Consider the following 22,920-nt stretch of genomic DNA (forward strand, 5'->3'; position numbering starts at 1 on the left):
TCAATATTTGTAGAGCCACGTCTGTGAAAATGGGGCTGAGTAAACAAAACTTTGTGAGTTGTAGCATGACTGTTGCATCATGGTTTCTTTTTACTGTGCTGGTTGACACTGAAGCACAGAAATCACTGGGCATCAGTATTTGTACTGCCATGTTTGTCAATAAACAAAACATTGGGTGTTGGAGGCATGTCTGTTGGATGTGGCCTAATATAATTATGCCAGCTTCCGAAATGAAGAAATCATATCTAGATATATTCATACACCACAAAACTAAAATAAACTGGTCAAGTTGGATTTAGCACATGTGTCTGCAAGGGATCATCATATAAAATAGCTGCAAAACTCAACAACCACTGGATAGCAGTAACTCCTCCCGAGCTTGTCTGACAACCTAAAGTCGCAGTACGACTATCCGACAAAGAAAAACAACGATCAGATCAAAGTGTATCTCCTTCGTGTAATGTATGTGATGTCAACTGTAAGAATGAATGAATACAAAGTATGTAATATACCAAAGCTTTGACTAAGATCACTACTAAATTAGACATATTAAAGGCTTCATTCATGTGTTTATTGCAACAACACCCGATACACTCATCCAGAGAGCACAACATTAATAGTCTTGTATGAGTGAGTGAGTTAATATTTAACGTCACATCGGCATTGTCTTGTATGAAGCTAGATTCACAATAAGCTATACTTAGCCAAGCTTACCATAACCAAGTACACATTTTGAAACCTAATACCATTTGCCAAAACAGAAATACTCTTCTGTAAATGTCTACTTCACAAGTGATTTCAAATAATACTGGATTATTAACAATTGTTTTCACAATGAGAGCCTCATCTCTGATCACTGCTGCTTGATCCACGCACTTTTACTGAGTAATGTCCCTTCTGGTTTAACAAAGAGTCAGTATTGTACACATAGAAAGTTGGTTGGTTCCTCTGACCAGTCATAGTTTCTATAACCCGCGAGTCGACTCCAGCATGGGAGAGAAGCGCCGATGTGGTGGCCCGCACACAATGGTTTGTGTAGATCTTGCTGAGTTTGTATTCAGTAGATATTCCTTTCATCATCTGCGAGAGCGTGTTGTGGCCAACGGCTTTCAGCGTATACCACACACTCTCTAGTTGCTGTGCGTGTTTCCGTGGCTGCTGGAAGAAGGCCGAGTTCTGTGGGTTCAGTTTGGAACAGTACTTTCTGAACGCCGATACGGGACATGATCGGGAACTTGTTGCGTAAATACGAGGTATCCCCTGCACTTTCTCAGATGGACCCTTAGTACCCTCTGTGTTTCTGAGTGCTAAATACTCCACACCATCATCATCTCTTTCAATAGAAAAGGAATGAACAGTCAAATCCCTCTGATTCTCACTCCCCCCGTCTTCCAAAACCTAACGTTATATCAAACCACACTTTTCGCTGGAGGTTTATCGGAGAATCTGTGGACTGAGAATCTCGGATTCTTTTCAAATCCTCCGGAGATATTGCTTCATAGTGTGCAACACTGTCCAGTCCAAGCTTCTTAATATTTCCCAACACACCCATGAACACCTTGTTAGCATTGTGGAATTCCTTATCTTGCAGAATATTTATGTTTCTTTCATACGGAGGTGAGCGAAGGCGCCGGTGAATGGCCGCTCTCAGGCCGATATAGGACGACCTTGAATAATATTGACCATCTTCAGTGCGAACCTCGGCATAAAACCGTCTCAAGTGAGCGCTTAATTCTTCCGTTGGAAGTTCCTCGAATTCTGTAGATTTGTCATGTTGCGTCAGCCATTCTGAATAGAAAGGAACGTCTAGTCAGGTATGCCTGAGAGTAATTGTTTCGGGAAATTTTAATTGTACAGATAAAGTCCAAAGTAAGGAAATTTATACAAGTCTATATAATCTCATGTTCTTAAAATAACAATTTACAAAATTCCTTTATTGCTTCCAAAGGACATGCACCCTTTATGACCATTTTTACAACATACTGGGTTCAAAGTTCATTGATTTTATTCGTCCAAGGCAAGTAAAATTCAACAAAAACAAGTTTTCATTCCATGTGTACTGACACTCCTGCCATTAGCTAACTCTTCAGTGGATTGAACTTTCTGACCCGTGAGAAAAAACATTTTCTAGTCCTGATTTACTAAGAGCCTTGCATTGTACTTTAAATAGAAATAAAATGAAACAGTTAATTCTTCTCACGTCTAAATATATTAACTCCCCATAGCGTAGTTCGCTGGGTGCTCTTGGCTCGCCCATCCAGTAAGATGGAATCTAGTTCCGACTCCTCCACTGTAGCGAAACGCCCTGTAGACGTAGACCTATGTGTGGGGCTCTCTGCCGGGACAATCCCATCCTTGTCATCTGTAGAGGATATAATTCCCATGTTTATAATACAGCCAAAAGGCTTTCAGGGAAAATAGATATGAATTGTTCCGCACAAGTTTTGAAAACCTTTGAAAAAGAATTCAAGAGTCTGACGTCTACTTTCTACTGTCATGATTACTGAATTAGCAAGATGGATAACTTCAGTCAGAACAGTTTAACATTAAATATATTAAATGATTGAAACTAACATGATGAACCCAGCCAACATAATGTTGACAGACATTTCAAATTTAGAAAATGGGTTAACTCTACTTTTAGCAATATTCCAGCAGCATCACTGCATAAGAGACAAAATATGGACTTACATTGTACCCATATTGGGAATCGAACTCGAGCCATCAACATAATGACAGAACACATTAACCACTACCCCATTGCAAATTACAACATTGATCGACTTATATAATTACAGAATCATCTGTTACAATAATTCAGCTACTCTATACTCAAACATTACATTACTGTGTACTTGAATGACATCTGAAATTCATATCTGCACATAATAAAAATTAATATGATGAATTTATCTCGCCATTCACTCATCTTTACCTAAAATATCAGTATAGACCCCCATTTCATCACAGCTGTCCTCATCATTTAGACTCCTTGATGTAGATGCGTTTGGATCTGAGACAATGTATTCGTCTTCAGTTTCCATGGAAACACTCGCTTCCTGTTTCACATCTGTTGATATACATAAACATGTCTACAGCTGGTTTAGGGTACATTGTGATCATGGCAATGACAACCAAGATATTCACAGATTTACTTCTGATTAAAATTTGTTTACTTGAATCAAAGCCAAACCTGATTACAAATTGAAATATTTCTTTTCCACTGATAGAAAGATTAACAGAAACATTTTCATGGCAATAGAAATGTTACTTCATAATGTTCAAAAGAACGCTTCAAAATATTTGCTTGTAAAATCAAGTGAAAAAGGAAAAAACATGACATTTTCAATATGGCCGCCATGGCAGCCATAACTACAACGCTGACTATAATCCTTCAGGATGTTGTGGCCAAAGAGATGTATCAAAAACAAAATGTTCACAATGAATGCAAACAGAAGACATACATGCCATGATAAAATAATTTCTAATTTAATTGTAAAAATTAAAAAGCAATTTTGATAACTTTGGCCCTGAACTTGGGGATATAACCCCATATATTTATAATATAATTTATATTCATCTCCCATTTATTGGAATTATTACCTAAAATGTTGTAATTGACAGCCATTTCATCAGAGTTGACCTCCTCATGGCGTTCCCTTGAGGCCTTCGTATTTGAAGCATCTGTGGCAAAGCACTGATCCTCTGTTGGCACGGCAACACTTCCTTCCTCGTTAAAATCTGTTAATAATTCAATGTAAAGTTTCAGATTGGTGACTTAAATCTATTTGGTACACTGTGACAACATAAAATTAACTTTAAGTTTACATAAGAATATTATTTCTTACGCTAGTCCTTCATCTGAAAAAGTTCTTTCTTTGTTAGAAAGTATTTGTGTATCTGCTATGTTCAATTCAAATATTGCTGAATCAAATTCTTCATTTTGTCAGAGCAAACAACAGAGACAACAGCGATAAATTCTACCATCTCTACCATGCTGGCGTAACTTGGAGTTAACTACTACTTAGTAACACAGGCGCAAGATCAATGGTACAGATTACTGACTGGATCAATACCCAAGAAGAACTCTTTCTACAGGAAAACTTTATAAATAGTTATCAACATTGCCTGAAGCCATAATGAATATCCAGACAGTATCAGAAGCAGATAATTCTGTTATATGAGCTTGAATGCTGGTAGTAGTAACACCCATACTTAAACAACGATCGAAAAGTAACGCTAGCGTCACGGCCATGGTCAACAAATGCACAGGCTTACCCAAACATCTAAATGCTCTGGCCGATGCAAGAGACAGCATCCATCGCTTCTGCTTTAAGTCAAGACTGAGGGTCTTAGTGCGGTGAGGCTCGCACAGCTATTAACAGCACTTCACTTCAAGACCGCCTCCGTGGTGTAGTGGTTAGAGCGTCCGCCCAGAGTGCGGAAGGTCGCGGGTTCGATCCCCGACCGCGTCATACCAAAAGACGTTAAAATATGGTAAGGGTTGGTCCCTGCCTGGCGCTCGGCATTAATGGGTACAACAAGGACTGGTCGGCTCGGAGTCAGTATAATGTGTCTGAGTGGGGTATTCATGCTTCACTGCGGCATGGTATCTCAGTGGGCTAGCACTATAAAACCAGCTTCAGTCTCGGCTAGTACAAGCAGCCGCACATACACATACACACGCATGCACGTCGTCATATGAGCGAAATATTCTCAAGCACGACGTTAAACCCAATTCCACCACCACCACCACTTCACTTCAAATTTGTCCGTATGTTACTTCAGTTACTTCCCAATATCTTTCACAAAATAATCCAGGCAAACAGTAACACTAGTTTATAGGTAATGACAAAAGTTCTGAAAACAAAGCTGAAAGAAATAAGGACACATTCTGTACACTGAAGATTCTGACACGGTGTGTCACAGAACAGACGTTGCACGTCAAGTCTTCACAATTACAAGAAGTTCTACTGCAAGTTTTGCCACATATCATAAGTTACACTTCATCTGCACTTTCCCTCAAATTCCACATCAACTCTTATCTGGGGGAGTGCTGGTATGGTGTTTCCTATGTCGGTAGAGGGCACTGCTAAGGCTTGCATAGGATGGTAGATGAGGAACCACGTCAGGATGTTCTTGGGCAACTGCTTCCTGATACAGGGTTGGTATTGGGGTAATCTCTTCTCTGGCCTTCTTCCTCATCTTGCTGATAAATCTCACCGTGTCAGGTTCTTGTGGGTCATGGTTGTGAGAAGTGGAGTTCCTGACATGGTTTCCAACTGTTGTAATTCTACCCCGGCAAGTCTTCACAACACACCTCCAGTGGACACAGTGCTTCTTTGTAGAGTTCCTGTTGTGAAGGTGACCTCGAAAGAGTACCTGTTGTGAACCTCGCCTAGAGGTGACGTATTCCACTTCAGTCAATCCTGCCATGACAACAAGAGTGATATGCTAGAGTCTATAACATGGAACTGTTATGGGTTTTTTACGAGATTGAGTAAAATTCAATCAAACTCAGTAGAGTTTAACATTGATTTAAATGTTTGATTATCAACGGTTGTGGTGTATTATGTTCATATAACTTCAATGTAATTTACTTTAATAACATTCATTTATATGTTTTCATTACCAAAGACTGTGGCATTCTCAGTGTTAGAGATTAAACTAACCTCAAGCTCTCAAATTAGCGGGCTAGTCCATTTTTGCATATGAGGCCATACGACCTACAGTACAAAATAGTACATAATATAGTTATTGAGTTACCAAATGTGTACATAGTATGGATCGAAGAAACGTGTACGCTAACAATGTTTCGCAGAATAAACTTATTTCAAATATTTCACTGAGTTGTTGATGATATTAATATCAGAGGATGTACAGAGACTTTGAATGGAGACGTAGTCCATTTTGCACAAAGGGAATATGTCTGTTGTTGTTTTAACTCTTTCAACACAAGTCAACCAGAAGCTTTTACTGCCAAGACACTGAGTTCCCAGTGACTCTAAGGTCATAGATGAAGCCTATGTTTATCAAGGAAAATATCACATGAACTTGTAAAACGTTATTGCTACTACATATCATACACCATTTGAAAGATCTAATCCTACTGTTGATAAATATGAAATTTATTTATATCATATTATTCAAATAATACAACTACAACTTAAATAAATTTATTTTGAATGAAAATGCAAGCTTACACTTATAATGTCTAGATAAACCACGAAAGAAGCAAAAACTATGGCGATTTTTCCATTTGTAACATGTCAATAATATCCCCTCACCTTTTCTTTTATATTTTCATTTTTACGTAATCGGAAAATTATTATAAATAGATTTCTTAAATAATATGTATGGTAGCCTATATCCCGATATCAGTAGCTTTCCGCTCGGTAACATGACACAACAGCGGAAAATACCTCCGTTTTCGAAGTTTCGTATGAATAACATGTGAGGCGATTCGTTTGATGGTGGGTATGGTTCCGAAAGCTCTGAACATCAACAATATCACTGTTCCCTTGCCAAGAGTATTTTCACAGTTGTAAGAAGCGATTTTATTGGATAAAGATTGGTTTCTAATGACGCTTTTTCGCCAGTCTGCTATAAGAACCGTGACTGGTCAAAATCAGGCACATGACCCAAGGCAGCAAATCATATTACAGCAATGGATGTCATCCTCATAAACGAACACCTTTTAGTTTATATTTAGACGAAAGTTTTGGGTAAAATAATGCTATTTTGAACATATTAAGCAAGAAATCACTACCTATACGTAAATTATGGAACTTCTTGGATGTATCGTGCTAGGTTATGACCTGTGACAAAAATGCTTCATGCACATATTTTCGCATTAAACACTGTGTCCGAGCGTGAAGACTGAGGCAGCGAAAGCCGAGATGTCACTTGTCAGCGACTTGACTTACATTACATGATCGACAAAAAGATGGAAATAGAAATTTATGTGTACGTTTGACAACTTTTTTGAATGCTGATGACATTAGTTTATTCAATTTATTTATGGTGGAACATCGCTACTTTGCTCTTTAAAACAATTTTATTGTGGACCCGCTGCCGAAGCATGTGTCCAAGAATCGTTATCAATAACATTGCGAAAAATAGTTTATAATTTTAATTCTGCCAATAATATATGATCAATTGAAATGTAATAGATGCTTTCAGGCATTGTGCAAAGTGATAGATTTAATATATGAAACATAAGTCAGGTAGGTTCCTAAAATAATATCTCATTTTGACGTGACTACTGCCTGGCCGATTAATCGGCCTCCGATGTCTGGGGACTTATAATGTTGTGGCCGATTATTCGGCCTGCGGTGTTGAATGGGTTAAATAATCCCTCATTTGCTGCATGACTAGTGGGAGTAGGACTAATGGGCATCTGACTAATGGGACATGACCCCTGTACCAGCAGAAGACCCAAGTCATCATGAGTGTCACACCTGCCTCAAGTTGCAATTAACACCTGGGAAAACATCAGCCTGACTTTTCAAACTGAGTACTTGTCATACCTATCAATATTGCACTTTTTCATGTGTTTCCCTGCATAGGTGAGTAAGTGTTTGACCCCCCAATACATATGTGATTAAGCAATGGTAACACAAAAGCCACTAGCATCAGCATCCATCAAAACAGATTACATGCCAGTACAACCAGCACATCATGGACTTGGAACTACATTGGACAAGGCCAACAGACTTAACTACACAAGGAGACATTTGGGTTTGCACCATTACAAGTCATCCAGCAATCTCAGGCTATTATGTTGGATGTATCATGTGAACTGTATCTGAGAACTTCATGAAATCTGTATCTAATCTCTGCATAGGCCACCTATTTTAAAACACCTGCCCGCTCGTTAACCAACGAGAAGCTAGTATTTAAAAGTAATGCCTGATAATTCAATTATTCTTCCTCCAGGTGCTTCAAAGAGTACCGATGAAGAAAGTTCCATTATGGTTTTGTCATAGAGGCACAGTATTACTATTAGTACTTGCTCTGACGTAAAAGTTATCAAAATGTTCATTACACCAAGCTGTCGAAAATCGATATATTATAACCAGGGCTCGATTTAAGAGATGTTAACCTACTTGCACGAGGTGCAGCCAAAGATAAAAACCTAGCTGACCAACCAATTCCAGTTGCACTGCTTTTATTGCAATATGTAGAGGCAATTATTTAGATGTTTTAATCAGAAGTTTACTAACTCAAAAATTGACTTGCACCTCGTGCAAGTTAGACTGATAACTAGGTTGCACTTTCTAAATTGGGTTGCACCCTTGCAAGTAACCCCTGACAACTGCAGTGTTCCACTTAATAGCGCCTGACCCTCTGACAAATCTGGCAGAATACGGTCCGATAGAAGTCTACAACCCACGGCCCCAGTGTCTTTATGTTTAATGACTTTGACTGAAGTTGTTGCACATGATCTTATGTTTGCAAGTAATTTTAAATCTAAAATGTGTGTTTAGTTTCATTCTATGGTCCTGTGAATTTTCAATGGGTCAGACAGACATCTGAAACTTACAGGACCCAATGTCCTGTTACTGTGAAACACCTTTCGTGAACACTGCAACTGTCCATTAAAACACCAGGGAGTTCAAAGCAAAACTTGTTTTCATATGGACCCTTGTCAAGAAGTAAAATTATAACAACAGAAATGCAAATATGACATTTAGCCATAACACAAATGTATTGTCTCCAGCTCAAATCAACCAGTACAAGCGGCAACCAGTACAAGTAACTGACAGACCAGGAGCTGACAAACCAGAGGCTGACAGTATGGTATAACGGGGATACAATCACACACTTATACAGCCGAGATATCAGACACGATATATGGTGCCAAAAAGTGACAAGTCTGATAGTTAGAAGCACTTGGAAGACTTCATGACGTGCTTCTTCAATATGATAATATTGTCATCCATTTCTTTTCACCATTGCCACTGTCATAAACCCTAACTGAACGTCGCTGTAGCACAGCCTACAAGGTAGCATTCACAACTTGGAGATATATGTAAAATTTCACCAATCAGGTAGGTACACTAATGTTGAATATTGATAGGCTTGAGGACGACCTACCCCAGGCCACAGTTGAGTCAGGAAGCCAGTGTGTGGACTTACCTTGTGATGCCAGGAACCACGCCCCCATCATCGCTGTACTGTGGCACTGGGTGTGTCAACATGGCAAGTGACAAGATGGATTAAAGCTTAAAACATCTATAAAATATTACCCACCCAAAAAAGCCATAATGGATCTTGTCACTTCAGTAATCATAATTAATAAGCAACTGTGTAAATACAACGGTCGTTAAAGCCATGACCTTATTATAAAGGGGAACATTATTTATCTTGAAGTAACGTCAGTACATGGGATTCACAAACTTGGAAACAAAACAAGACGTAATCCAGGATACAAGATCAGATTCTACCAAAAGCGTTTATATTGAAACATTACTTTACAATATTTAACCATGAACACACAATGCCATTTAGAATGTGGTCAAATGTAACACATGGTATATTTGGAATTTCACTTTAACAACAAAACATAGATTTTAGTACTTTTGTCAGGTTGAGTCCCATCCGGGATTCAAACCCACACTATCAGAGTCAGGCACCTAATCGCCAGCAAACAAACATGATCTAACCCACCCAGTGGAAGATGCATCGGCTGAGTGGGTTAGATCACCGACCTTGTGTGCTGCTGATTAGGTGCCCGGCTCTTAAGAGTGTGGGTTCAAATATACTGGATGATACTCAATTAAACCAAGGTACTAAAATCTGCACTTTATTCAAAAAAGTGTAATCCCAAATATAGCATATGTAAATATTTAACCAAATGCAGATTTGGTGTTCAACGAACTCCTGGATAACACAAACACACAATACTAAATCAAAGATTCCTGATTTGATAACATTGGAACAACTACACCAGTGTATATATTAATAACCACCCAATTTGGAAAAAGTTTCTCAAAATAATCAAATCAGATAATCTTTGATTTATACATTTCGCCAGGCCATGACAACAAATATCAAATGTGATAGATAATATATTTTCTGAATGAACACCAATGTTTTTCTTTCATTTGTAGGTTATAAAACCTCCCTTCGACGAAAGATTCAAGTTTCTTTTGTTCTCACTGGTATCAAATTATGGTGATTATTATTGTTATTACGTTATCTATCATGGCCTTAGCTTTATTTAAGTGCACATATGTCACTATTTGAGTTCTGTACCAGTGCTTGATCATGGTGTCACCAGTATGCTGAGAATGTGACGGCCATTGTTATCTAGTCATTATTCCAGAATAATTACAAATGCACTAGACCAAATTTGGCCAGGTTGAAACATAAAAATTGAAATGAAAATAAATAATTTTCAACAACAATTTCACAGAATCTCTTTCAGACAATGTAGTCTGTGCCAAAACTTAAATGTACTATCCCAAACTTAGGTTTTCAGTAAAACTTTCCAGTTAATATTGACTATTTTTGGCTGAGATTACTATACATACTACATACAACAGAATTCTACCATACACAGACTTCCGATTAGTGGCAGACTGACCACACAGACAAGCGGAACTTCATATGAAACAGTTGAACTTTCCTAAAGTGAATCTTAATTTTCAACATGGTCCTTATTTGAAACTTGAACAACACATTAATAGTGTTAGAATTTACAATAGTCTGTTATTCCTAGACAACCAAATTGTGCTTCCAACAAGTATAAAGTCTATAAATAGAGGTTCTCAATGATCTGTAACGTTTGAAGGCTATCATTCTGAGCGAGTTCTCTATGCATCAACTTGACTACAAACCAGAACTGAATGAAACTTACACAAAAATGAAAACATGGTAGACACATATCTCTCTCAATCAAGCATGACTGGCTGCAGAATCTGAAGACTAGTAAACTAAAGCTCACACTAGTCTTGACTAGTCTACTTTGGCTTAAACTGCAATGTGTCTGTTTCTACTTTGGCTTAAACTGCAATGTGCCTGTTTCTACTTTGGCTTAAACTGCAATGTGCCTGTTTCTACTTTGGCTTAAACTGCAATGTGCCTGTTTCTACTTTGGCTTAAACTGCAATGTGTCTGTTTCTACTTTGGCTTAAACTGCAATATTTCTTTTTCTACTTTGGCTTAAACTGCAATGTGCCTGTTTCTACTTTGACAAAACAACTAGCTCACATCAAGCGATTAAACAATTCAGGGTATTTTCCATTTTTTTATACCAAAGTCTCTACCATTTACAACTACACAAAGTAAACCAATCCAGATGGCATAATGTTAAGTGATTTTGTACATTGCTGCATGAACATGAAGAATACTTAGAAAGAATGCTCTAAATATTACAAATTACAAAATGTTATGGACAACTTCCTTCCTACTGGAAAGTGAGTCTGTTTCTACTTTGGCTTGAACTGCAATTTTCCTACTCTTCACTACAACAATTATTTATCAATGGTTATTATTACAAAATGGCAAACAGTTCGTAAACAATGATGAGCAAAATTCTCAGCTGATGACATGATCGAACACTGTGCAGAACTGAACTGCTGGCCCAACCAGTCATGGGTGTGTAACATGGATGCTTGTCTGTCAACTTTAAAGCTTAACTTGGGAAGTGGGTGGAGTAAGTTGCTGTAACTCCATTCAACAGTATTCCTGTCATATCATGGCATGTCAGCTTGCTGTGGGAGGGAAGCCTGAAGTGACGCACCATGTTTTCCACAAAGCAAGGGTGAGGTGTTACCTCTGGCTTCAAGTGAATGAAAGAGTGAGTGAGTGTAGTTCTACGCTGTCTTTTAGCAATATTCCAGCAATATCATGGCACGGACACCAGAAATGGGCTTCTACATTGTACCCATGTGAGGAATCGAACCCAGGTCTTTGGCTTGACTAGTGAGTGCTTCAACAATCAGGCTACCCCACTGCAACCCCTGAAGTATAGGGCAGACATTAGAAACATGATCAAAAATTGGACCCAAGGGATGCAACTCTGCACAACAAACTGCTGCACCTTATAGACTGCGAAGAAGAAATGATTCTCATTATTTATAAGGTTGGTGGGAAAATAGGTTAATATGTTAGGACAGACAGTCACACTTGAGTCGGATCAGTAGTATAAGGTTGTTCATCTTGTACTTTATGAGACAGGCCAATATTATTACCAATATCTGCAGGAAATGCTGAACATTTCTCAATAAGAGTCCATATTTTCTTGCCTACGGTCTATCCCCAAGCCTTAAGTGCTTCCTAATCCAGGTTGTCATTTTTAGATGTATTTTTACATATTTTTTAACTAGGATTTTATGAAGTGTAAATCACAAAGAAACAATATTATTAGGTTTCAACGGTAAGTTTCAAAGTATTGCATAAATCACCTGATAATAACGCGTGTGCCTAAATTTGACAGCCATGGACACTAAAATCAGTGATCAGTGGTCAAAGTGACTAACCATATCATTAGGCCCAAAAAATAAATGTTGTGGTTCCGATTTCCTACATTTCAGAACTAGGGTAGGTAGGTAGGTAGGTTTTAACATATTTTTTTGCAAAATATTTTTACATTACTCATGTGTCAGAAAATAAATTTAATTTATTATGTGGTGAGTAAAATTGTAAGGCTCGGCGGGAATATTTAGGGTCGGTCGGGAAATCGGAACCACAAGCTTTTGTTTTAGGCCGAACAATATCATTACTGGGCGGAGTTACCCTCGTTTATATATATCAAGAAAGATATAATTCAAAGTGTTTCCAAAATTGTTTGAAGTCCCAGATAGAAGGATACTGAAAAATGCATGGAGAATGGATTAAATTATGTTTCTCAAATGTTTTGGGCAGAGATCAATAACCAAAGACTCTGGTTTTGCCCTAGAAACACAATTAACTATACAAATAACACCATGAATTTACACTTCTGCCATCTATGCCTCTTTAGAGAGTAGAGATGACAGGGATTTACATAGAGTACTGTATTTGAGGGTCCCTGGGACTCATACTCTTAGTTTTCAGGGGTCCTGGACAACAAAATGGGGGTCCCAGACACTTAAATGTTATTATTAATACTGTCATTGTATTCTGTATCATTATCATCACATTGTTACAGTAATTAAATTGCAAATAATACCATAACCCAGCTAGTAGCAAACTCAGTGATAACTTATTGTCACTTGATTGGAAGTTTTACAAATAAATTTTGGACTTTTCCTGAGTCTTTTATACGTATAGGACACAGGAATTCGCACCCTGTAAATCCCTGTGAGATATGGGTGAAACGGTACACCACGGTATTAGTAGTACCATGGTATTTTGCCTTCAGTTCGGTATACCGTAATGCAATCCAAAAATTCGGTATTTTCAGTTTTCGTACATATTTATATTCATTTAAAAAGTTTGTTTTTTTACCTCCGACGATACCATATAGTTTTGACTGGGCACAATACACGAAATAGCAGTTCTGTTATATATTTGGAAAATAAAGTTTACTTGGCCTTTATTCTGGGATATGTATAACATTATTTTGTCTCATAACTCGGGGGGTCATCGGGGGTTATGGTGAGGGATGACTGCAATTATGGGTATGGATCTGGTGGCTTTTCCGTCACAGTTCTTAGGTCTCTTGTTTGTTTGTTGTTGCTACCATCTCATTACAACCTATATCAGAACAATGAAAATTTAACGAGCAATAAAAGAGAAATCAGCATTCTCAAGCTAAAACATATTTGTTTCAGAAAGGAAAAATACATTTCTGAGTGAACTTTAAAAGATATTTTGAATGAATCTGAAAACTGAACAAAACAAATTTCTGGAATGTGCCAAGATTGTGTAGCAGTACTTCCCAAGTCTCTAAATGTTTAACCGTTTGAAACGAGAGATAGACGATGATTTAGACCAAGGACAATGATCAGTCACACAGACTGTAACTGTCTTAAGACAACTGTCATGTTAATTTGTTAAATTTATTTGTCTACGATATGTCATCAACGGAGTCACATTAGACAACATCTGATTTGTGTGTTGTTGTTTGTTTTTGTTTTTTTAAGCATGAACATTTTCTGGGACGAGGTCACTTCACTGCAGTAAATGCTGATGTGACGTTAGTGACTTCTAACCATACTTGGCTACTTGCTATTTTGCCACACAGCATCTGTGAGCTCCAAGGTTTAATTCTTCTATCTTGTCATGAAACTAAGTTTTGTTTATTCAGAATAACAAAGATTATGGTTATTGTTTTTGCATGTTATTAAACAATGTAAGGTTTGGCTCTTGTCAATTTTCTGCATTATGATCATATCTCACATACCGAACCGAAACGGACCGAACCAAAGGCCTTGTACCGCATTACGTACAGTACCGTGGTAAGAGTGTACTGTTTCACCCCTACTGTGAGATGGTTGTTCATTCGTAAAGTGGTGTCTGGGATCTATCCTGACCCTAATCTGTGGAAGGTGGACACACATGACACTGTTGTTGGGGGTCACTGGAGTTTAGTGTATACATTGTGTAAGCCTGTGAAGTCTTGTGTATGGAAGACTCATAACTGAATTGGCCAGCAGTTCTATGCAGAAATGGAACAAAGAAACTGATAATTACCGTCATTGCTGTAATCTGCTTCGTTATCATCGCCGTAGTCATTGTCGTCTTGAAACACTAAAAATTCATCTGCACTTTGATCACCATATTGTCCTTGAACATGTTGACTAGTACTGGGTTCGGCGTAATCTGGAGCATGTGGAACGTTTTGATGGAAAGACGATGATGAAGAACCGGGTGACTGAGAATGTGATGATTGTGGATGAGAGAGTCGATCTAAAGCTGCTTGGGACGTTTGCGTATGAGGTACATCGGATGAATAATCTATTTGCATGTATGGAGTCTCTTTCTTTGGCACAATGTCGTCAGGTTCAGGGTCTGGTTCTATTTCTATTAAATCTGGATCTTCTGGTTCTTGTTTCACATTCACAGGAGTGTCATTTTGATGAGATTTTGATTGTGTGTTAATAGATGGACGTGGACTGGATTGAGGTTGTGAGCGACGAAGTGGAGACCTGGGTCTTGGGGACTCAGAAAAAGAAGTCCTACTGCTTTTAGCAGGTGGATGTGGTAATGACACAGATTGTTCATGTAATCTTTTTGATGCATTTAACACAGGTTGTGGCTGAAGAACCGGTGACATGCCACTTGAATTATTTGTATTTTTCTGGGGCATTAACGATCTGTCTACATCGAACACTGACAGTTTTAACGTTTTGCATTCACTTTTGGAAATTATGCTCGCGTTTGATGACACACCATCCACTTTGAACGTCACTTTGTTTGCTCGGAGAGCCACTTGAACATTGGCGTCTTGTGTTGTGCCGTACGAGTTCACAGACGCAGGGAAATCAAGTTGTGATTTCGTCCCTTGTTGTTGAAGAGTCATGTATAAATTACACAAATCCACAGGGATCGTAAACTCAAGCGTGTCAATGAACATTTTGACTTCCTTTTGTAGAAACTGTTAAACTGGAAACGGTATTTGAGCAAGTTAGGTCAACACATCACCGGTATGTTCAGATCACCCCACCATAGCCACTGAGCAGGTGCGCGCCGAGGACAAAAGCTTTCGTTTTGGTGCCGGTTATCTGTTTCAGTTCAAAGCACCTGCGCAACGATTTACCTCCGTTTGATTCGATGTGCGTTTTTCTTGTGTAAACACGCGGTGTTTTCTTCTTTTTTAGCGTGTGCACTTCCAAAATGTCTTCTAAATTTCACGAAAATTCTTTCCCACATTTAGGCGGCCATGTTCTCATAAGCTGACCCAGTCGGGAATACTCGGGTGTTTACGACAAATTCCGCTATCGAAAACGCGATCCTGCGAGCTAGAATAGATTAGTTAGGAAGGTGGCGATTCATTATGGCCAATGATAATTATTTCTTGGCCAATCGGGACTCCTCGGTTTATTCCGATACAATCGAGGATATCCGAGCGTCTTTGAATCACGTGACGATAAACTTATTCTTTAAATAGCGTGAGTGCGGGAATATGATAAACAGCTTCACACTCAAAACAACAAAAACGGATAGGATGTATCTACTAAATTAAATAACTGAAACTAAAGGGAGAACTCATAAATTAAATGGATAATGTTATTATGCATTCTATGGTAAGTGGAAGGGAAGGGAGGGGGGTAAAGAGAGAAGTGAGAGGGAAGGGGTGTCCGTGTGTGTGTGTTGTTGCTGCTGATTTAAAGGGGGGTCACCCATATTGTTCTAAGGGCGTGTGGGTGTGGGGTGGGTGTGTCAGCAAATTTGTGCAAATATATTTTAAGAATTATGGGGAAGAGGTGTCATTGATTTTATAAATGACATGCAGGGGGTGGGGTGGTTGTCACTTACTTTGTACATAAATTAGGGGGTTAATTCATATTTGTACATGCTTCTCCATAAAAATCATCATCACCCCTCTAGCCATAAATTATGAACGGTCCCTACGACGACGCGACCTATATATTTCGCTAAATTCGTTCTCTAGGTACATTAGCAAATATTGTATTTCAAAGAAATATTGCTTATAGCAAAAGTCAACAAGCTAAGTTCTATACAAAGTGGATGTGGTACCACGAACTAGCTAATGTAGACATGTCGATTTCAGAAGTTCAGCGATCTTGATTTAATGAGTACAACCATTCTTGATTGCTTAAATTTATGTTTTGAGGCGTCTACGTTTAACCTTTTAATGGTTTAATGCAGAATGTGAGTGAATCTGATTGTGACTGAGTGTCTAACACTGTCTATGTGAGTGTTCATGTTATTTAAAACATCTGAGTCCCCAGCATCATACCTTTAATATGAACCTCAATAACATAAATATTACGTATAACAATTGCCTTTTCAAGTCAGGTGTAATCTTGCTTGTTCCCTTTAAAGATGCCTATCTTTTTTATATGATTTGGCCAAGCACTACCCTGGGTGGCTGCCCACGGTTTTATATGTAACAGGGACTCAGAAACACAATATGTATTACAACACAAAAATATTTTGTTTCAAGATATTTTTCAGGTATAAAACGAAAGAAATGATTTCTTTTGCAGCGACCGCGTTAGAAGGCAAATCAGCATCTATAAACACATTATCACGCAAGTATGATATGTTGTAGACTATAGTGATATGCACTTTATCACAAACCAGACGCTCTTTTAATCTTCTGTCACTGAGTCTTAAGTCTTATCCTTATGAGCGTCATCATGTAACAAGAGGGCGATGGGGTAGTCCATTGATTAAAGTGTTCGCTCGTCACGCCGAAGACCGGTTTCGATTACCCACATGGGTACAATGTGTGAAGCCCATTTGTGGTGTCCCCCGCCGTGATATTGCTAGCATACTGCTAAACCTCACTTACTCACTCTAAACAAGAACTTTATGACGATAAACGGATTTCAACTGCTTATCCCAGATGAATCTAAGTTCATAAAGTGGACGACAACCCAAGAAAGGAAATCGAAGGTATGAAAAGATAAGCCAATTCTCACCATGTCGGGAATTTCTTTTTTTTTCTTCATCTAGATTGTCGCCGTTTATCAGTTACGGAAAACATGCGGGACCTATTGGGTGCTTGAAATAGTTGTCCAGTCAAATAACTCTCGCGTTCAAGAGACTGACTGACTGAGTTTGGTTTTACGCCGCTTTTAGCAATATTCCAGCAACATCACGGCGGGGGACACCAGAAATGGGCTTAACACATTGTGCCCATGTGGGGATTCGAACCCGGGTCTTCGGCGTGACGAGCCAACGGCGTTCAAGAGAAATTGTATGCTTAGTTACTGATATATGTGAATAAGATAACATGACGTGACTCTCAAAACGAAGCACTGATGCCGAGGGAGCATGCCGAGCAGGTCCAGGGTATTTACTGCAATAGTTTGCACGTTGTCTTCCCATTTTGACTACTCCTCTAATACACACCTTGAATGGTTGAGTGATTTCTAATTACTAGCTGTCACACCTTCCCTGACACTTGCAGCGGTCTACTCCCATTTGTGAGAACTCCCAGTTGTGAGGCTCCCAGTTGTGAGACAGTGGAGTAGGTAATTAGCAAAGAAAACACACCTTACTCCCCTATCTGATAGAATGGATTAACCCCAGCTAATTATGGATTAGCTATTTAACTGAATCTTGTGGAGGTAACTTAATGAAACTCTAAAATATAAAGTAATTAACCTACTCAGGTAAATGGCTTTAAAAAATAAACACTTTGTGTAGGTAACTTCGTGATCATTTGAAAGAGAAATTAATTTACCTACTCAGATTTACGTGTTTGAAAAATCTAGCAATAACTGTTGCAGCTATAATTAATCCAAATGTATTTATTAACCTTTGACTGCTCTTTCCGGTCACCATTATGGCAGGCCTTCAACAAGTAGAATATATCACCAGTTCACGATAATCATTTTCAGTAATTCAGTATCTATTGAAAACACAAATGGGAGGACACCCTTGCAGCAGCCCTAGAGGCTGGAGGTAAAAACGTCCTCTATAAGTACCGGCAAAAAGTCCTAAATTTGCCTAGGTCGTTTAAAAGATCAAACAACAATTTCAAAATTTAATATGTCATTATATGTGCTATCTTCATGTTTGTTTATTCAGTCTTGTCAAATAGATATAACTAAATCAGTTTTTACTACAAAAGGACTTTTTTACTGATACCTTTGTACGAAGGACTTTTTTCCTACAACCTAGATGCAAAGGGGTCTTGGCATAATGACTATGGTAGTTTTGCATTACGTGTTGAACACAAAAAGGAAAAGAACGCATAGTTTCTTCTGATTATTTATCATCTTCTTCCTTCTTTCAAAAACAAGATGTAAAATGCAACAGTAAAATAACATATACATACTCTATTTGCACCATCCATGCTTAAAATATGCAACCTAATTATACATGTATATAAATATCTGTATATGAAAGTATTTGTACACTAAACATAGCACAGAAATCAGTCCAACTTCAGCAGCCCTGGACCCGTCAAGGTCCGGGTTAGAATTGATCTTCAGTAACCCATGCTTGTCGTAAGAGGCGACTAACGGGATCGGGTGGTCAGGCTGGCTGATATGGTTGACACATGTCATCGGTTCCCAATTGCGCAGATCGATGCTCATGCTGTTGATCACTGGATTGTCTGGTCCAGACCCGATTATTTACAGACCGCCGCCATATAGCTGGAATATTGCTGAGTGCGGCGTAAAACTAAACTCACTCACTCAGCAGCCTTGCTCATTAGTCGAAATGATGCCTCGTCTTCTGGCTGGAGGTTGTGCATCCCCGTAACAGTACGGATGAATTCACCAACTGTTGAGATGTTTCCTCTACATCCAGTCTCCACTGCCAGGAAATTTCCATTCCTGTATTTTATAGTATAGTTTTAAAGTTAAATAAAATTCAGAAGCGGTGACACTTAATTTCCTAATACTCCGTACTACTAGTACAAACATACGGCTACTCCATGTACATCATAAGCCAAGTAGTCACTAATTGGGCTATTCCATTACGGCATAGGGTACCAAATTAGGATGTGTATTTCTACAGTAGTCAAGTTGGGATGTAGTCATACTGGGATAGAACCAGTTTGCACTTGGTAATTAGGGCTCTGTATTGTCAAATAAATTGTATTGCAATATATTGCGATTCAGGTACTCATTGCGATACGTATTGCGATATGACTTAAGTGTTTGACAGTGAGTGACACTAATTGTGCATGTCAATCCTATTTTCTACATTATAAGTCCCTAAACATATATGTTATGGTTCTGATAACAGCAATCTCAAAATTAGGTTGCATAGTCAAGGATTCTTTTTTCCTTTTTATACAATTTATTGCATTACTGTATGTCGTTTGTTATTGAATAACGAAGGAATACATTTGTTGTGAATGAAAGTATGTGTAGATTTTAATTTAAAACAAAAAGATAATCACATGCAGAAACTTAATATATGTTCTTTACCCAATATACCGGTTCTCAGAAAATCTGAACGTCTGGACCAGACAATCCAGTGATCAACAGCTTGTGCATCGACCTACGCGATTGGGATACGATGACATTTGTCAACCAAGTCAGCGAGCCTCACCACCCAATCCCGTAAGCCGCCACTTATATAAATACGAAAAGCATGGGTTGCTGAAGATCAATTCTAACCCGGATCTTCGCGGGTTTCATTCCTCCTGTAACGCGTTGGCAAGTTCTGCAAGTGTCTGAGGACGATGGTGACGATGCTCGATCGGGTTCAGATCAGACGATTTCGAAGGTCATGGCAGGGACAACTGACGTTTGCATTGACGAGATAGGCACCTGGGCCCTGTTCCTCAAAGCGATCGTAGCGCTACGACTGTTGTAACTCCCATACTTTAACATAGACTTACGACAGTCGTAGCGCTACGACTGCTTTGAGGAACGGACCCCTGTTACACGAGCTGTGTGGGGTCGAGCGTTCTCGTGTTGAAACAGCGCCCTCTGGAGGTTAAAAAGTGGGAGTAGGTGAGGTCGCAGGATTTGGTTGATGTAGCGATTTGCTGAAAGATTGCTTTGAACCACCACTAGCTCTGATCTACCCGTGTAGGACATGGCTCCCCACACCATGACGCTATACCTACACCAAATCTGTCCACCAGTTGAAGGCAGTTCGGTGCAAAACGTTTATGTCGACGTCGATAGACACGTTGTCTCCCATCCCGTTGTTGCAAGAGGAAACGCGATTCATCGCTGAACCAAACTCGTTGCCAGTTCCCGAGGTTCCATGCCGGTACCCTGTTGCACCATTGGACACGTCTTTGTAGGTGTAGTCGTGTCAGGACAGGTCCAAGTTTTAGTAGATATGCTCGAATTTCCATTTCTTTCAGACGATTTCTGATGGTTTGGTGGGAAATTCTTCGAAGACCAGGCACCTGTACTGCACAGTCCGTTGCTGTATCAAATCGGTGAAGTAGGTGAAACACCTGGACCATTCTGGATCGTCTTGGGTCGAATTTAAGCGGGTATATCGATGCCATAATCGAGATATGCTGCTGTAGTGGACGTTTGTTGTGACCTTAAAAGTAGAATGGGCTTAAGTGTAGAATAGTCATGACTATTCATCAGTGGGCGGAGATTATATGACCACGAACAGACGTTGAAGTGTCTTGCAACGGCAGACTGGGACTCCACTGCTTCCTAACGTTCAATGGTGATATTTCGGTCAATAGCATTCAATCTTGGCATTTTTTATCTTCGTTTACGTCGTAAATTGCGTAAAGAAATTATGAATTTGTTTTGGATTTTTATAGTGGGTGGACAAAGATTTTCTGCATGCACTTTTCATGTATTGTTTTCATTTTTTAGGGGCGGTGGGGAAGCCTAGTGGTTAAAGCGTTGGCTCGTCACGCCGAAGACCCGGGTTCGATTCCCCACATGGGTACATTGTGTGAAGCCAATTTCTGGTGTCCCCCGCCGTGATGTTGCTGGAATATTGCTAAAAGCGGCGTAAAACCAAACTCAGTCAGTCAGTCAGTCATTTTTTATGACAAACGTTTCAAACTCATTTTTGGATGCGTTTGCGCGCAATACACAACCGCGACATGATTAACGGGATTCAAACATAGGAATTGTCTTAATGGCATTTGCTGTCAAAATATATCTAAAAGAACTGCTGAAAACAAGAAAGCCCATGCAAGTCCAGAATATGTGGCAAGTCTAGACCTCCAAAGTTCTGAAAATGAAGAAAATCTCCGGGCTCCTTTTCATTCTAGTTAATGATTATTTTTAGGACATTTTTTCTCTGTAAAACATGTTCATTTCTGTAAAACATGTTCATTTCAGAGACTAGATGTTGGCCTAAGACGTAGGCCTACTCACTCTGTGAGTCCGACTTTCAATAACTGACGTAAACCCTCAATGCATCATAACTTGTTATACTGGGATTACACTTTATCAGTAAAGTAAAGACTCTAATACAGTTTTTTTGTATATGAAATAAGCCAAACCCCCAGCCAGACATCAGGGGTGGTAACTTCAAAATGTTACCAGTCCAAAATGGATTTAACCAGACCAGACACCAACATATGACTCAGGTGTATATAACATCTCAATTTTTTACCAGACCATCGGGCTGGCTAGCTGTAAATCTTGACCGTCCGTCTGAAATCTAACCCGTCTCGGGCGGTCGCACTAGAGTATGAAAGTGTAACCCCAAATACTTTGTGAATTGCATTGTGTATTCAAAGCTGTTCGTTGTCCTGCTGGAAAATCCAAAAATTTCCATAGAACACGTGAGCAGATGGAAGTAAATGTCCCTCGAGAATATCTGTGTACCGCTCACTGTTCATATTCCCTTCAAATACACAGAGGGGCGTTGCCCCTAACACAGATATGACACCCCACACGTTAAATTTCGGACTGTACTTTGGGCGCTGATACAAAGGTTTTTCAGTTTGTTTGGTCCAGAATTTCAGTGTATTAGGAAACAGCCACACAGAACTTTCATCTGAGAAAATCACATTGTCCCAGTTAAAATTTCTATGCTGTAAGCACCAGTTCAACCTTCGCTCCTTTTGTTCAGGTTTCATGATCGGTGATGGAATTCCTCGACTTTTCTGCCAACCCATTGCATGCAGCTCAGTTCTAATTGTCTCCTTACAGACAGCCACAGTTCCTCTATCAATCATATCCAGCCTTAAGTTTTCTAAACTCCTTCGTTTGTTTTTAGAAACAAGAATACCAAGCCGCCTCCTGTCACCGACAGTCAATTTTCTGGGCCTACCTGCGCCTCCCTGGTGCTCAGTGCCATATCCAATGGTAATATTTTTCAAAACACGATAAACAGTAGACAAAGGGATGCCTGTTCTACTTGAAATCACTTTAGCTGATCTGATGTCCTTGT

At 39.1% G+C, this 22,920-nt stretch overlaps 1 protein-coding gene across 3 annotated transcripts; it reads right to left on the reverse strand.

Moving 5' to 3' along the window:
- Positions 1-549: 549 nt before the first annotated feature.
- On the reverse strand, positions 550-15,847 carry LOC124275008. Of its 3 annotated transcripts, XM_046710447.1 has the most exons (7): positions 14,626-14,734; positions 4,754-5,429; positions 4,279-4,385; positions 3,604-3,741; positions 2,936-3,070; positions 2,201-2,362; positions 550-1,788 (listed from the first exon to the last, which is right to left on the reverse strand). In XM_046710447.1, exons 3-7 carry the CDS (start codon positions 4,316-4,318, stop codon positions 1,376-1,378), a joined length of 888 nt encoding a protein of 295 aa, XP_046566403.1. In that variant the 5' UTR covers positions 4,319-4,385; positions 4,754-5,429; positions 14,626-14,734; the 3' UTR covers positions 550-1,375. The 3 variants fall into 3 exon arrangements, with proteins under 3 accessions (XP_046566403.1, XP_046566401.1, XP_046566402.1); XM_046710445.1 differs by lacking the exons at positions 4,279-4,385; positions 4,754-5,429 and having other exon boundaries at positions 14,626-15,847; XM_046710446.1 differs by lacking the exons at positions 4,754-5,429; positions 14,626-14,734 and having other exon boundaries at positions 4,279-4,454.
- Positions 15,848-22,920: the final 7,073 nt, after the last annotated feature.

Source organism: Haliotis rubra, unplaced genomic scaffold (assembly GCF_003918875.1).
Source record: "Haliotis rubra isolate DU_JTF1 unplaced genomic scaffold, ASM391887v1 Scf197, whole genome shotgun sequence".
Taxonomy (NCBI): domain Eukaryota; kingdom Metazoa; phylum Mollusca; class Gastropoda; order Lepetellida; family Haliotidae; genus Haliotis; species Haliotis rubra.